The 16,295-nt window shown below is 42.6% G+C and overlaps 1 protein-coding gene across 1 annotated transcript; it reads left to right on the top strand.

Moving 5' to 3' along the window:
- Positions 1-243: 243 nt before the first annotated feature.
- nr4a2a (nuclear receptor subfamily 4, group A, member 2a) lies at positions 244-3,295 on the top strand (the record flags this gene model as incomplete). Its single annotated transcript, XM_080838443.1, has 6 exons — positions 244-1,116; positions 1,632-1,761; positions 1,907-2,070; positions 2,378-2,580; positions 2,707-2,885; positions 3,039-3,295. The coding sequence occupies 6 exons, from the start codon at positions 244-246 to the stop codon at positions 3,293-3,295; spliced, it is 1,806 nt and encodes a 601-aa protein (XP_080694569.1).
- Between the last annotated feature and the right edge of the window lie 13,000 nt (positions 3,296-16,295).

Genomic DNA, 16,295 nt, shown 5'->3' on the forward strand with positions numbered 1-16,295 from the left:
GACTGAAGGTATGAGAACTCATTCTTCACTCCCATGTTGTTGGATTTATAATATAAAAAGTGAGACAGTCTAGTGACAGAAGTCGGTTCAGAACTAATGCATGCCAAGAAAATGTTTATTAAAAAAGAGACTTCTGCTTGCACATTTCTTATTTTTGTAATTGACTGTACCCATGATTAGCAAACACAAATTATTTTTTAAACAATACCCATTTCGACTTGTTTACTACTTTTGTTCACAGCCATGCCCTGCGTCCAAGCTCAGTATGGGTCATCACCTCAAGGAGCCAGTCCTGCTTCCCAAAGTTACAGCTACCACACCGGTGGAGAGTACAGCTGCGACTTCCTTACGCCTGAGTTTGTAAAGTTTAGTATGGACTTGACCAACACTGAAATCACAGCCACCACCTCGCTTCCTAGTTTTAGCACATTCATGGACAACTACAACACCGGTTACGACGTTAAACCTCCCTGCCTGTATCAAATGCCCCACGCTGGAGAACAGCCCTCTATCAAGGTGGAAGACGTACAGATGCACAGTTACCATCATCAGCAAAGCCATTTGGCCCCGCAGTCCGAGGAAATGATGGCCCACTCTGGGTCGATGTACTTCAAACCCTCCTCGCCGCACGCTCCCACCACGCCAAACTTCCAGGTGCAGCCAAACCACATGTGGGAGGACCCGGGGTCCCTCCACAGTTTCCATCAGAACTATGTGGCAGCGACTTCGCACATGATAGATCAGCGTAAGAATCCCGTGTCTAGACTGTCCTTGTTCTCATTCAAACAGTCCCCGCCTGGCACGCCTGTCTCGAGTTGTCAAATGCGCTTTGACGGTCCCCTCCACGTCTCCATGAGCCACGAAGGCCCGGGAACGCACCGAGGCTTAGACGGCCAAAGCTTCGCTGTCCCCAGTGCCATCAGGAAACAAGGCGGGCTAACCTTCCCCCACTCTCTCCAGCTTGGCCATGGACACCAGTTGATGGACAGCCAGATCCCTTCCCCTCCATCCAGAGGATCCCCGTCTAATGAGGGTTTGTGTGCAGTCTGTGGGGATAACGCCGCCTGTCAGCATTATGGAGTTCGAACTTGCGAAGGCTGTAAAGGGTTCTTTAAGGTAAGCTGGTTTGTTAGTCATGGGTGATGATAATTGTTTGTTAAAGCTGATAATCGTGATAAATGATCACCTATATAAGTTGCTCCCTATGATGGTCTAAGCTGCACACCACTGTCAGCTGCAGCTCAGCAGGTCTGTTGACAGACACAGCAGCGACAATAACCCTGTTATTATATTAATCAAGGTGTAATTATTTGACTAATTTTTAAATGGTGCTGTTATCTCATCCTTTTTTGGATTACTGTGGCCTTATTGAGAGGTGTTTGTTCTCACACACCTTTGGTAGCTTACCGTGAAAGAGCCCCTCCACTTCAACCATTTATCTCTGCTAATTAAACACATGGTCAAATATGCTGTCATGGAATTTAATGGTACAAAATACCTGCGGTTCCTTGCATACTAGAGAGTCAGCCCACACAGCATGTTGTGCCCAAAACCCCAAGTGCACAAGATGATAGCCTACAGATACTATCTGATTAATTTAAAATGTAAAATATTTCCTATTTATTTTACAGCGCACTGTTCAGAAGAACGCTAAATACGTCTGCTTAGCGAACAAAAATTGTCCTGTTGACAAACGCCGGAGAAACAGATGCCAGTACTGCCGCTTCCAGAAGTGCATGTTCGTCGGGATGGTGAAAGAAGGTAAATACATTTGTTTTGCATTGTCAGCAAATGTCATTATCAATAAATTAATCAGATTTAGCTGAAGATGCACGATGGTCTACACTTCAATTTTACCACCGAAACTTACTGATTACATATCAAAACCACAATTGACTTCTTTCAGTTGTTCGGACAGCCAATCTAAAGGGACGAAGAGGCCGTCTACCTTCGAAGCCCAAAAGTCCACAAGACCCTTCGCCTCCATCTCCGCCCGTCAGTCTGATCAGCGCTCTGGTTAGGGCCCACGTTGACTCTAATCCCTCCATGTCTGGCCTTGACTACTCCAGGGTAAGAATCCTCTTCATGGCATATTAACACTTACAATGTCTAAAGAGAGAAAAGACCGTAACTGTATTTGTCTGGACGTCATTAATATTACGTTCAATTTAATGTCAAGCAATGATGCATAATGGACTTTTAACATATGAAAGGTAACATATTTTATTCTGTAAACTGCTTTGAAAGAGTGAGCTCCATAAAATACACAGGCGAGGATAACTGGGAAAAGTACGCCCCTGCTCGAAATAGGCTTTGCAATTTCATGGGTTATATATTTTAAAGGACCTCATTAAGATCTGCCTAAATTAAATTCCAGTTCCAGGCTAACCCTGACTACCAAATGACTGGAGACGACACTCAGCATATCCAGCAGTTCTATGATCTCCTGACCGGCTCCATGGAGATCATCCGAGGATGGGCTGAAAAGGTCCCTGCGTTTGCTGATCTTCCCAAACAGGACCAAGACCTCCTTTTCGAATCGGCCTTTCTAGAACTTTTTGTTCTGCGCTTGGCGTACAGGTAAGGCCTCCAGATTGAGTCGAACGTGATAATGAGCAGCCATCTTTTAAGCTCTGCTGCGATGAGCCTCTTAAATCCTCATTTAATTGCTCGCGGTAATTAATGGCATTTTATTATTAATTGCAGGTCCAACCCGGCGGAAGGCAAACTCATTTTCTGCAACGGAGTGGTCTTGCACAGGCTACAGTGCGTGCGCGGATTTGGAGAATGGATTGACTCGATTGTGGAGTTCTCCTCAAACCTACAGAGCATGAACATAGATATTTCAGCGTTCGCCTGCATTGCTGCCCTCACCATGGTTACAGGTGAGAATGATGCCTATATTTATTTGCCTTTTATTATTTTATCTGAAATAAAGTCCCCCTTAGATGCCTACATGGATACGATTTTTAAAAAACGCATTTAGCTGAAGCAGATCTCAAGAACATTTATTAATTTCGTCAATGCTTTAATTTCAGAGAGGCACGGTCTTAAGGAGCCGAAGAGGGTGGAGGACCTCCAAAACAAGATAGTAAATTGTCTAAAAGACCAGGTTACGTTTAACGGTGGCGGTTTAAACCGTCCAAACTACTTGTCAAAACTTTTGGGAAAACTCCCGGAACTTCGCACGCTCTGTACACAAGGTCTGCAGCGCATCTTCTACTTAAAACTGGAAGACTTGGTTCCTCCGCCAGCAATAATCGACAAACTTTTTCTCGACACCCTGCCCTTTTAAAAACCCAAACAGACAATTTCACACGACCTCAAAGAACTTCCACGGACTCTGAGTAATCCTGTCGCAGTTTTTTTTTTTTTTTTTTAACAATCCGCGCTCTTTTAGGCTACTCTTAACTATTCGCAAGCTACGCCAAGTCTGCTAATAGCGATCAAGGATCCATAATTGACCATACAGAAGAGGATGAAAAATAAAGACCACCATCAGAGCGATAGGCTACCTGCTCTTCTATTTTCTATAATCTCTCCTGTAAGAAAATGAACAACCTATTACAGGGAAAACTGTTCACTAATGATTTTCTGTATCTGATCTGGAAAGTCCATGATGAAGTTGAAGAATTTCTTGTAATTGCTATTCCTTATTATTGGCATCCATGTAAACAGTTAAATGTAATATAATCCATTTATATATACATATACATACGATAGATTTATGTGATGCGTCCAAAAACGCGACTTTATAAGATGTGTATAAAGCTCGTAAAAACATTTTTGTTTGTTTTCTTTTATAACGTGTGCCTATGTGTCTGTCAGGATTTCAAAGGAAGTATTTGGAAAAGGCAACGCATGTTGTAGGATTTTTATAGGCACTTGCTATTGAGGTGATGTCTATATTATACATTATATTCCGGACACTATGTAGTCTGCTAGATTTTATAAAAATTCGTAGTATGGAACAACTTTTATGTATGACACATGTGAAAAAAGTATATCATCTGTATAGGTAAAAAGGGACCCATTGTGTTTGTAAAACTGTCAGACATTCCTCGTTTGTATGTGTTGTATGTATTGTTGTTGTTTAATATAAACGTTTCTATATTTATTATTTTGTTGCCAAAAGCTACATTAAGCATGGTGCAATTTAAAAATGATTTCGAATCATTATTCATAATTAGCACGTTGTCTTTGTTTTCCTGTCTGAAAGACATCTAAGCAGTTATGACATCATTTTCCATCTAAGATAAAAGTATGTCATATCATATCAGTTTGTGCTGTACATCCACTGCCTTTTTCTATGGTGTTATTGAGTATTGCAATGCGTTCGGTGCCGATTCCGAAAAAAACTCAATGAGAAAGAAATATTTAATGTTTACAAATAAAACTTCTAAATCATTCCTCTTGCTAATTTTCTCTCAATACGTTACACTGATCAAACAGATTAAGAGATGCTGACATTTAATTATTTCAATTGTATATGACAAGTCAACTAATATGCATATTTATATAAACTAATTCATAAATGCAGGTTTTATTTCTTAATATAACAGAAAATAATAAAAAAGTTAATTGGACTTTCTACATTACACAACTGGGTAACAATGACCCGATTATTGTCTTTCATTTTATTTTCGTGAACAGTGTACAGACTTGACTGAAAAAGGCAATGGACTAAATCTTTTCAAAGTCAGGACAAAACAACAGGACGGTGTTTTGTCATAAGCATGTGCAATCCACCTGCGAGATGGTGGCTATGCATAACAAATACAGAGTTTTCTGTTACTAAAACAGTTGAAAATGTAAAATGTACCTCTTTCAAAAAGTAGAAACGAATTAACGCGAAAACATTCAATACATAGGGTACTCTTTATTTGAACAGAACTAAAGTTTTTACTCACGCTAGTGTTTCGGGTGGTTTGGCAAATGCTCCAGTGCGCAGATGGACTGTAAAGCGAAAAAAACAAAACAAAAAACAACTCAAATCTGTGAAAGTAGACTTGATTTTTTTTATTTTCAAAGGTTTACATGAAATAGAATGAGTTCAAAATTGTTTGTATCAAAAGGACTTCAGGAACAAGTGGTTGGCTACTTGGCTGGTCTTGGCTATGTATTTGTGGAAATTAGGCTTGCGAAAGGAAGGCTACACAAGACATTGTTATGTGAAAACATAATTTTTCTTGCATCTAAAGAAATTCAAATAAATAGGATAACGGAAATAAATTATTTGTCTAGTAATATCCCACAAGCCTAATGATGACAGCCTTTTAGTCACAATTTGTGCTTCAATGACGTTGTAAAGAAAAGATGAAGTAGGCTATTTGGGAGAATGTTCTGAAGCCCGTTATATCAGCCTGTTAAAATATAATATATTGAATGACTTGTATAAATAATATAGAGACATTCATTTGTTATCCTCTATGTGTTTGATAATAACATTTTCAACGCATTTTATTTCTCCGCTCCAAAAACTTATACTGCTTTCGGATTTCAGGAGTTTGCCTCATACTTTAGAGTGGGATCATGGAACTTGAACGTGAGAAAACTAGAAACAAACTGCGATTTAGAAAGCGATACACTTCTTCGCATATATATTTCGACTTAGACTAGAAAATATGGAGGTATGAGCTTGTAAGGGTATAACAGTACACTTAGAGATGGCATACTCAACAGAACTGCAGCTATATAAAAAAGACGGTGCCTAGAAAATGCCAGTGCCGTGTTTATTAGCTTCGTTGAACTATTGTGAAATATGAAACTTCGTAACATCTTATGCAGCTATAAGATATGTTGACTATGTGATTGCCCTTGAGCATATCAATGTAGAATTTAAAACGCATGTTTTAACCTACTTAGGCTTATAGCAAATTGTTACTTTTATGACATGTTTTATTTAGTTTTCTGTGTACAATGTATTAAACTCAATTCTGAAAAGATATTTGAATACCACAAAGAAGACAAAGTTGCTTTGGGAATGGAAAACCTTAACAAACCTACATTTTTATGTAAAATTCCTGATGTTATATCAAAAGCTTCTTGGTGTAAAAGTTTAGGGATTAACATGTTAAATTGTCAAATTAACACTGGGTTAGACTGTAAAAAAAAGATGATAGGGTTTTTAAAGCTTGTAGGGAGTATTGGTAACTCATCTTGACAGGTGTCTGTCAGCTTTATAGGAAAGTGTGTATGTGCCCGTGTCTGCAGAAGTGTCTGTCTGCATATTGTATGTCTGCATGCATACCCCCCCCCCCCCCCCCATGTATGCGTGTGTGTGTGTGTATGCACGCATGCATATGTCTGTGTCTTTGTGCATGTGTACATCTGTGTGTGCATCCATGCATGTGTGTAGGTGTGATCTTGTCATTCACAATAACAATGACAACATAATAGAATAATGTTGGGAAAATGAAGACAGTTCATTTACAAAAACAGGTCAGAAACTTTAACTGTAGCAGCTGAACAGTTTTGTTTTGATTAGTTTGAGTTTTTAGTTTTTTATTTATGCATTTTACTCAGAGCTGACTAGACAGCTGAATTATAACACTGTCAAATGCACTACAATAGAGTCTTTCGATTAATCAGAGAATACAAGAAAATGGAGGCTGTGTTTATCTCATATCCTAGTACCTTGGGAGGGGGCAAAACATCTTTTGAATTGCTGGAGCACAAGAACAGCATGTTCGCTGTGAATGTCTGAAAACACTTGGCATCATCTTAATGAGAGCACTGCAATTGTTCTTGTCATGTTGCGTAATGTCTCTGGATAAAACACTGAGCCATTTTTCATATTCAGGATTTTTCTCCCTGCAAGTAGTCTTACGTGCAGAGAGTTAACCATCAAGTCCTGACCACTGTAGTTTGGAAATCTCCCCCCGCATGGCCTTAAGGTCAACACCAAAGGCCCTCTTCTTTGTCTCACTCAATCACTTCTGCACGTGCACACACACATTTACGAAGATGCACGCACACACACGTTCTGACATACACACGCACACCCAAACACATGCACGTATGCACGCACGCACAAATGCACACCAAGGCACGTCAGTTAACATATTCAAATGTTGATAATTCCATTTTTTGATAGACAGAATTCGGCAGTCTGATATTAAATTCGTCAGACGCTATCAGATCTCAAACCAGCGACTGCTACACAACCCTAATAAGCTTTTTTGTGGGTGCCATTATGATGCCCTGCCATTCTCTCTTTTAGCGTCAGTTTATTTCTGAAATTACAATGATATCAGGCTCCAAGGCTATGTCTGTGGCTTATCTACAATGATACAATATTTATCATATGATCAACATGGCAGTGGTTGCTCTTTCCTAAAGTTCTCACAAGGCAATGGATTGAATAATTAGATCTTCAGTAGAAAATGCTAATTCCAAGTCAAATTATGATCACATTCCAAAAGCGACTGTCTGACATTTAGCAGATCTGTTGCAAAGATGTTTCGCTGTGTCACAAGTTCATTTCTGTTGACTGAAGGTTCCATTTGGGTTTGGGGGTGTGTTCATGTCTGCACAATGAAAAGGGACATGCATATGTACCAAATACTCCTGTCAGGAAATACACTGCAACATCCATGTATAGAGATTTTCAGTCACATCCAATTTAGATCTAACAGCAGCCCCCACACATGACTTGAAGGAACATTTTCTCCTCTCACAGACCACAGTAAGGATGTTTAATTTTCCTGTTTGTCACAAAAAATGCCATGGAGTTCTCCAAGTGTGCGTGTGTTCACAATGCACTTCAATGCGCTACAGCTGTTTCAATGCAGTACTAACGCAGTCAAGTAACTTCAGCTGCCAAAAGTCAACCATGCAGTTGGCAGCCAAAGTGACTGACTGATTGATTGGTAGAATTCCCTCAACCACAGTGATGATGTAAATGATACACTGCAGACCTCCCTCCCTCTGCAGGGAAGATTGAGGACGCCAGCAGAGGGACGAAGCACCAGGCTCCCCCCCCCCCCCCCCCTCTCTCTTAAGTGCCAGAGTGGGTCGCCCGAGAGTTTCCAAATTATGATGGTCCAGGCCCGTTCCCAGGGATGACAGAGGGCACTTTCTTTTAAGTTCACAGAGAACAAAGCTGAAACACTGTCATTATTTTTCCAGTCGCTATGTATTTTTACAGGTGTAAAGCCACTCAGCTGAGGATGTCGCCAAGCCATCACGTCTCTGGCTACATTAAAGGGGATGTTTGCTCTCCCTCTGCCATAGAATTACCAGGCCCTAATTTTGATTCACTCCACCATGAAGGTATAACATGTTGCTTTTGTTGTTGCTCTGCCTCATTTGTAACAACATGTGATGAAGAGATTTTTTATTTTTTTAAATATATATATTCTAAAACAAAATTTTACAGATGGGGTAAAATTACTTTGAGGATATTAGTAATAGCTTCTCTCACATAGGTCTTATGTCACTTCAAACCAAGCAAGTAACCATGTAATGACATGTCTTGACCTTAGGAGATGGATCAGATGAGCACCTACGTTTGGCTATGACTGAGGGCTGTGACTGGGTGCCACATCCTATCCTGTCAGATCAACAAAGTAGGAGGTATTTTGCCTGTCTGTCCTAATTGTGAGACATATTGTCCATATCCAAGACTCCATTGCAAACGAGCAGGCCATGAACTGAGGCCTTTGGAGAATTTATTTCTGTATCAGCGTTGCCTTTGCTTTGGCCAGTCAGTGGCCAAAGATGTATACATTTGCATACTACTGTATGTATAGGTTACGTTTATTGGAGCAGAATGTATGCATATATGAGTAGAATTTATGCAGGGAAATGCTAGAACACTGTCTTATTTTGCTTGTTGATCATAAGGCTGTATTGTGATGTGTGCGTGGGTATGTATTGGTGTGTGCTTTTTGTGCGTTTGCAATGTAGAAACTTTATGAGCCTCGTATGTCCCTGTTCCTTTTTTCTGGCTGTGCTTTATCATGTTCCTCTAGTAGTGTTAATCATCAAACTGGGTCAGTCAGAATACTACCTCTACAAGGCCCCATCTCCCGTAGAAAATAACTGATTAGGTTACCAAAACAGGTATGAAGGTTTATGCAAGCCTGTCAGGAATACACTGTCCTGGATTTCTAATGACTGGGTGCGATAAAAAAAAAAACAGGGACTGGTGTACTTTATAGGGTCTCATAGGTTTGCTTGCGTTGATGTGTTTGGTAGGGATATAATGAGTGACTGGTATACTGCAGGAAATGGGTTACCTTTATCTTATGAGAAATGTTTTTAAACGCTTTTCATGCTATTCAGTATTTTACTGTCTTTATTTATTAGTCCATAGTTGCAAAAGGATAATAACACTGATGCACAAAGAAACGGCTCTTTAAAAGTGACAAAGTAAACACAATTACACATTTGTACATTTACATATATGTTAACAACAAAACCAGATCATGAATTGTGATACCACCAAAACTCCACATACTGTTATCAGTATACGTTTATGTAAAGGCAAATGATTTAAAAACAGAGTTGCATCTTAAACATGTTGTATTTATCCGTGATGTGTCCATGATCAAATCACACATTTGAAAATCCTCTACACATAACACCTTGATTGGGAAGCAACAGCAGTAAGCCAACAGTCTGTTGCTGTGGAAAGTCTGAGTTTATGCAGGCGGGGCTTGGTGGGACTCAGTGCATATGGAAATGAATGGTGGCCCTCGCTGTTTTACCTCCACACCACCTCTATCATTCATAGGACTAAACAGACAATCAATTCAGCAGTCATGTATGGCAAATGAACAGAACTGACAAGCTGTGAATGATGGGGGCCCGAAAATCAAACGCCGCTGTCCTCCGCCGCCCTAATGGCCATTACCAACTGGGACAGGCCCAGTAAAAGAGGTTAATCATTAGCAAAGATCCCTCTTGAGAGATTGACTGGTCCTCAGGCCCAGTCAGATCACTCATAAATATTTACTTCATAATAACAGCTGTGGGTAGTCTGTTATTGCACATTGATTTCTGATGGATGTTGTCAAATTATTATTTCAAGTGTGGTCAGCACACCAAAACGCATTAATGCAGGCGCCAGACGAGGGCTCAATTCTGCTGGCGATGAGGAATAATTCATGCGATTATACTGATTGAAACTTTACAGAGACGTGCACTCGGAAGAAAAGACGGAAGCACAAATAGTGTAAGTGTGCGAAGCAGTGGACCACCTTCTATTTCATAGTCTGGGCACAGAGAGCTGTGGGCCGGCAACACAAGCACACACACACACACACACACACACACACACACACACACACACACACACACACACACACACACACACACACACACACACTCCCACTTGAAATGCAACATGCATCCATATCGAACATATTCATTCTGTCCTTTGACCTTATTGACAAAACAAAACAGGAAATTTCCTTTTTTTGGGCGAGGCGGGAAAAGTGCTAACGTTTCCTTGGGTGGACATGTTTCCGATTCAATTAGTTTTAATGAACCCCACACTCACTGATTACTGAACTAGAAAAAAACAAAAAAGCACCCGTAAAATGCCCACCGGTAATAGCAGAGAGGTTGGGAGTCTTTAAGGAAGAAGGGATTCTTAGGATGGGGGGGGGGGGGGGGGAGAGTGTGTTTGTAAGTGGTGAAAAATGCCTCAGTCTTTGCAGTCATTCAGTGGCTTAAGAACCATTGAGTTGGATAACCAGCAAATGATGCATCAGGATCTCTCAGGCAAGGCCTGCAGTGGGGAAGGAATGCAGAGCGAGAGCAGATTTGTTACGTTCGCATTACCAATGAGTGGACCAGCGGCACAGGGGGGAATAAAGTAGTGTGTTTAATCACATTACACAAGTCTATTACACTCACGTTAGAGCATGCTAAACGACCAGAGACAGGGCACACAAATACAAGCCCAGTCCACACGTCAAAGGCCAGATCAAATGTGCATGTATTTATTCGCGCCTCGAAAAGGATTTCACTAAATAAAATGTCTCAGTGGCCTAAAATGTTTAACCTACATATGCTGACAGGCTCTCGTTCTAAAGCTGTGTGATTATGCTGGTTTAGCCTGGTTCTCTTCCAGGGCATTCTGTACATTCATGTACATACAGCCGGCCTGCCTGATTTTATTTCATGGCTTACTGATGTCCTTTTTTCCTAAGAGGTTGAGGTGCAGAGTGGGCATATTTCATTCCTGTATGCCACATGCTGTGTGATATAAACACCAGCACTTAAAAGGTCCCCCACAGTGTATGGTGGCATCAGTCAAGGAAGTTTTTTTTTTGCTTTTAAGAAATAAAAATGATTGTTATGAATGGATGTTGTTTTTCCTCCCTATTTTGGAATAATAAAAAAAGCAAGATGGCAAAAGAGCAAAAGTCCATTTTTTGTTCCAGCCAGAGAGGGCTTATGACAGTGATGGGCTGTCAGAGTCTGGATGGACATTTGTGTATTTCCAGACAAATCAGAGGTGTGCCCCTAAGATATTGCATCAACTTTGTCAACTGGCACATCCAAACAGAAGGCCCATGGCATATTCGGAAGGAAAACGGCGAAGGAAAAAAATGGTCCGTTTTGACATGCCAGACTTTGAAAGTTCAAGCAGAAAACCAATTATAATGAGCACCGCAAAGCCTGAAGCCCCCTCCCCCTCCCCTTTCCAGCCGCAGATACTAAAACATTAGAAAAATAAAGAAACAGAAAAAATACAGTAACCCACCGCTCATATGTGGAGACCCACCAGAGTAACCCACTGCTCATGGGTGGAGAAACACCACAGTAACCCACTGCTCATGGGTAGAGAACCACCAGATTAACCCACCGCTCAGAGAAACACCACAGTAACCCACTGCTCATGGGTGGAGAAACACCACAGTAACCCACTGCTCATGGGTGGAGAAACACCACAGTAACCCACTGCTCATGGCTTGAGAATCACCACAGTAACCCACTGCTCATGGGTAGAGAACCACCACAGTAACCCACTGCTCATAGAGAACCACCAAAGTAACCCACTGCTCATGGGTAGAGAACCACCACAGTAACCCACTGCTCATGGGTAGAGAACCACCACAGTAACCCACTGCTCATGGGTAGAGAACCACCACAGTAACCCACTGCTCATGGGTAGAGAACCACCACAGTAACCCACTGCTCATGGGTAGAGAACCACCACAGTAACCCACTGCTCATGGGTAGAGAACCACCACAGTAACCCACTGCTCATGGGTAGAGAACCACAGTAACCCACTGCTCATGGGTGGAGAACCACCACAGTAACCCCCTTCATGGGTGGAGAACCACCACAGTAACCCACTGCTCAGAGAACCACCACAGTAACCCACTGCTCATGGGTAGAGAACCACCACAGTAACCCACTGCTCATGGTTAGAGGACCACCACAGTAACCCACTGCTCATGGTTAGAGGACCACCACAGTAACCCACTGCTCATGGTTAGAGGACCACCACAGTAACCCACTGCTCATGGGTGGAGAACCACCACAGTAACCCACTGCTCATGGTTAGAGGACCACCACAGTAACCCACTGCTCATGGTTAGAGGACCACCACAGTAACCCACTGCTCATGGTTAGAGGACCACCACAGTAACCCACTGCTCATGGTTAGAGGACCACCACAGTAACCCACTGCTCATGGTTAGAGGACCACCACAGTAACCCACTGCTCATGTGTGGAGAACCACTACCTGAGAACCACTATGCAATATAAGACAGTGCGAGGACAGATCATATAAATAGTCTATATTTGTTGCTTAGTTTCCCCGCAAACCTTATTCAAGCACAAATCAAATCAAGTCTGGATTAGAAAGTAAAAGAATGTGGTTTAAGGTAATCTATCCCACAGGAGCCACAGTCTGATTCATCAAACAAAGCTTAAGTCTAAAGTATATCTTATGCTCCTGTGGGTCTCTGTTCTGGGGGGAGGGGGACGCTGCGAATATCGCACATTATTGTGTGCTTACTGTCATATAATGCAAATATCTCGCAGTGATTCATGCACTCATATATTATATCATATTGCGTTCTGTTGCATTTGAAAATTCCTTGGCTTTATTTTTTTCTCTCCCAAAGGGTGCATGATGGTGGGTCTCCAGCCACGTCTCAGCCCCCCGGTGCAGGGTCCTCTGGGCTGGAGGAGGGTGGGGGTTTGTGGGGGTTTGTGGGGGGTCGGGGTGGTGGTGGGTGCTTGTGTGGAAGCAGACAGTGGAGCTCCAGCCCTGGGTTTAGCAGGGCTTTGTCATCTCAGAGGGAGATTAGGGACAGACACATGTCAAACCCAGCCGAGCCAGCTTCAATGAAACACCTGCCACCCCCACGCCCCACTCTCAACACACACACACATAAACATGCCCAACTCTCAACCACTCCACTTAAACACTAAACAGCGCACTTTAGAGCTGACAGCACAGAAACTCTCACTGGTAAGAGTGTGTGAGAAATCTCATAAGCACAAGTGGTCTCTTAGAAAGAGTACTGCATACACACACTCCATGGCTATGGCGCACTCAGACATTCAACAACAAATAGAAAAATAAAAGAGATGGAATTGGGTTGACAGTAAACAAACATCACACTTGTTGTTGTGCGTGATTTGGTGCCTTGCTATCTCTGACAGGGCTGTGCTACGTAAGAGATGGGCATGGCCTTCAGCAGGGCTCCTCAGAAGACGGATGGTGGCCCAGGAGGCCCAGTCAGCCAAAGAGGAACCTTCAGGAATATGAACTAGAGATCAGAGATTTTTACCTAAACAGGGGCAGAGCATTGAAAACTGGGGAAGGAGGGAGACAGCCTGAATCACTGACCTTCAGGCAATATCTCCATCCACACGGCGAACGGCAGACACGCACAATCCATCAAAAGGCATGTGAACTTTCTTTCCTCAAAGGTTCCCTGGATGGATCATACTCATCAGTTTGGATATGAATATTACATAGATGCAGCGAGCGCATTGTCTTCACTGTTAGCTTTAGATCATACTGTACGTTTCAGCCGCATGCGGATTGCAAATCATGGGCCTCTGAAGTAAAATAGACCTCCGCTAAATCAACATGCAGTCACACTCCTGGGGGGCTCCCAGAGACCACACACGCATACACTTTATATTGTTTACAGCATACAGAGATTCACTCGCGTCTCCCCAGAAGGAATGATATGCTTCCACACTCTCTGGTGTTTGGTTATGTATTTTCAAACAAAAAAAAAAATTACACACAGATGTTTAGTTTTGTTTTTCCTATATATTTTACTCAGAGGCTTTACACTGGTATTTTGCTTTACACAAAGGCTTTCTCATGTTGTTAGAAATTTAACACACAAAAAAATATTGAAATCAATAAAATGTATATGAAATATCCAAGGTGTGTGTGTGTGTGTGAGCATGTGTGAGAATGTGTGTGTGTGTGTATGCGTGTCGGGGGTGCTGGTGTGGTAGGCATGGAATTGCCCTTCTGCGGGCTCCCTGCTGAGGACTGGCGAGATCAGTGTTAATTTCCAGCCTGCCTTTGATTGGGCGGACCTGATTGGCTTGTGCGGGCGACACGGCTAGCACAGGTCAGTGGCTGGTGCAGCGTAGCGTGAAACAAACAAATAGAGAAAGCCACCTCCTGGCATTCCACTCTCACCCCGCACGCCACGGCCAGCCTGCCAGGGCCACCACACCAAGCACAATATGAAGAGAAACAGAGAGAGAGAGAGAGAGGGTGGGGAGAGAAAGGGAAAGAAAGAGAGAAATAGAAGTGGGGATTGAGAGAGGGATGGAGAGAGAGAGGGAGGAGATGGGAAGGAAAGAAACAGAGAAGGAGAACCAGAGCCAGGGGTAAGGAGAGACAGGGAATAAAGAGGAAGACGAAGGAAGACAGGGAGAGGGAAGGAGACTAGAAGGGAATAGAGGGAAGTGGAAGGGAGGGGAGCGGAGACAGGGAGAGGGAGGGAGGGTGAGGAAAAGAGGGCGATCATCCTGTGATAAAATGGGGAAGATCCGTCTGATTATCACAGAGCCCGGCGGCGTGAGACAGACAGTTGGAAGTCATCTCAAAACTCAGGAGAAAAGAGGAGAGACAAGAGGTCACAATTATACCCTGGTAGGTGCACTTCCCCTCCTCCTCATGAACTGAGGTAATGTATTCCGTTAGTTCCTGTACACCCCGCACAGGGGGAAATTCTAATTAAGGGCGGGGGGAATTTTGACACATGTGAGGCAGAGATCAATATTTAGCACGATAATCAGCAATTCCTGATGGCTTGACAGTGTCACTGTGTGTATATGCCTGCCTCTCTCTGTCTCTCTGTCTCTGTGTGTGTGTGTGTGTGTGCGTGTGTGTGCGCGTGTTATAACTCTCCATTATTCCCGGGTAGACTGGAGGCAGGCCGCGGCTGACGGGCTGACGGAGACCCCTCATGAATCACACGGAGCCATGACTCTTTTCGCATCTCCGCTGTCTCGCTTTTTATCTTCATTCATCCCTTTTAGGGGGGAAAAAGCTCTGTCAAACAGAGCCTGTGAGAGGTCCTTTAAGGCGGCTTACAGCCAGGAAGGAAAAGAGAGAGAGAGAGAAAGAGAGAGGGAGGCACAGAAAACAATAAGAAAATAAAAAAAAACATTGGCTGATCATTGCCCCTCTGACACAGCTGTTTGTCTTTTTTAACCGATGTGGTAGCAACTCTACAATGATGACATTTGTGTAGTGTAGTGAAAATGGATAGACAGAATATTTTCCACTTTCCACTTTTTTTTTTTTAAAGGAACATTTGTAAGATGTGTAAGAACGTGCTATTAAAATCAATAAGCTGATACAATATTTGAGAAATGGAAGTGATGATAGTTTTTTAGCTATTGATAAATGTTTAAACGGTACATTTTAACAGTGCAGAAATGCCTAAATTGAGTTTAATAAAATATTCCTGTACTTTCTGTGTGTATTTAAATTTTACAGCATATCTGTGGATTTTTTACAAAGTCCGCACAGACTAGCCCGGTGAGCACCCAAAATTCCATGGGAACTACAGAGGAAACACGACGCTGAAAACAAGACACTCTGATCGGAACTGTGCCTTACACTACTGCTGACCACTGGCACCGAACTGAGAACATGGCTTGTTGTGTGAGGGACAGAAAGGTGCAGAGAGAGTGAGAGAGAAAGATAGAGAGAGAGGGAGGGAGGGATGGAGAGAGGGAGAGAGAGAGAGAGCAGGGTGTCCTCTGTCTCCTACTGTCAGCGCAGCCTCCTGTTTCCCCCGCGTCACTGACACGCACGCCGGTACTTACTAGCCCAAG

The sequence above is a fragment of the Sprattus sprattus genome (genome assembly GCF_963457725.1).
Source record: "Sprattus sprattus genome assembly, chromosome: 5".
Lineage (NCBI taxonomy): Eukaryota > Metazoa > Chordata > Actinopteri > Clupeiformes > Clupeidae > Sprattus > Sprattus sprattus.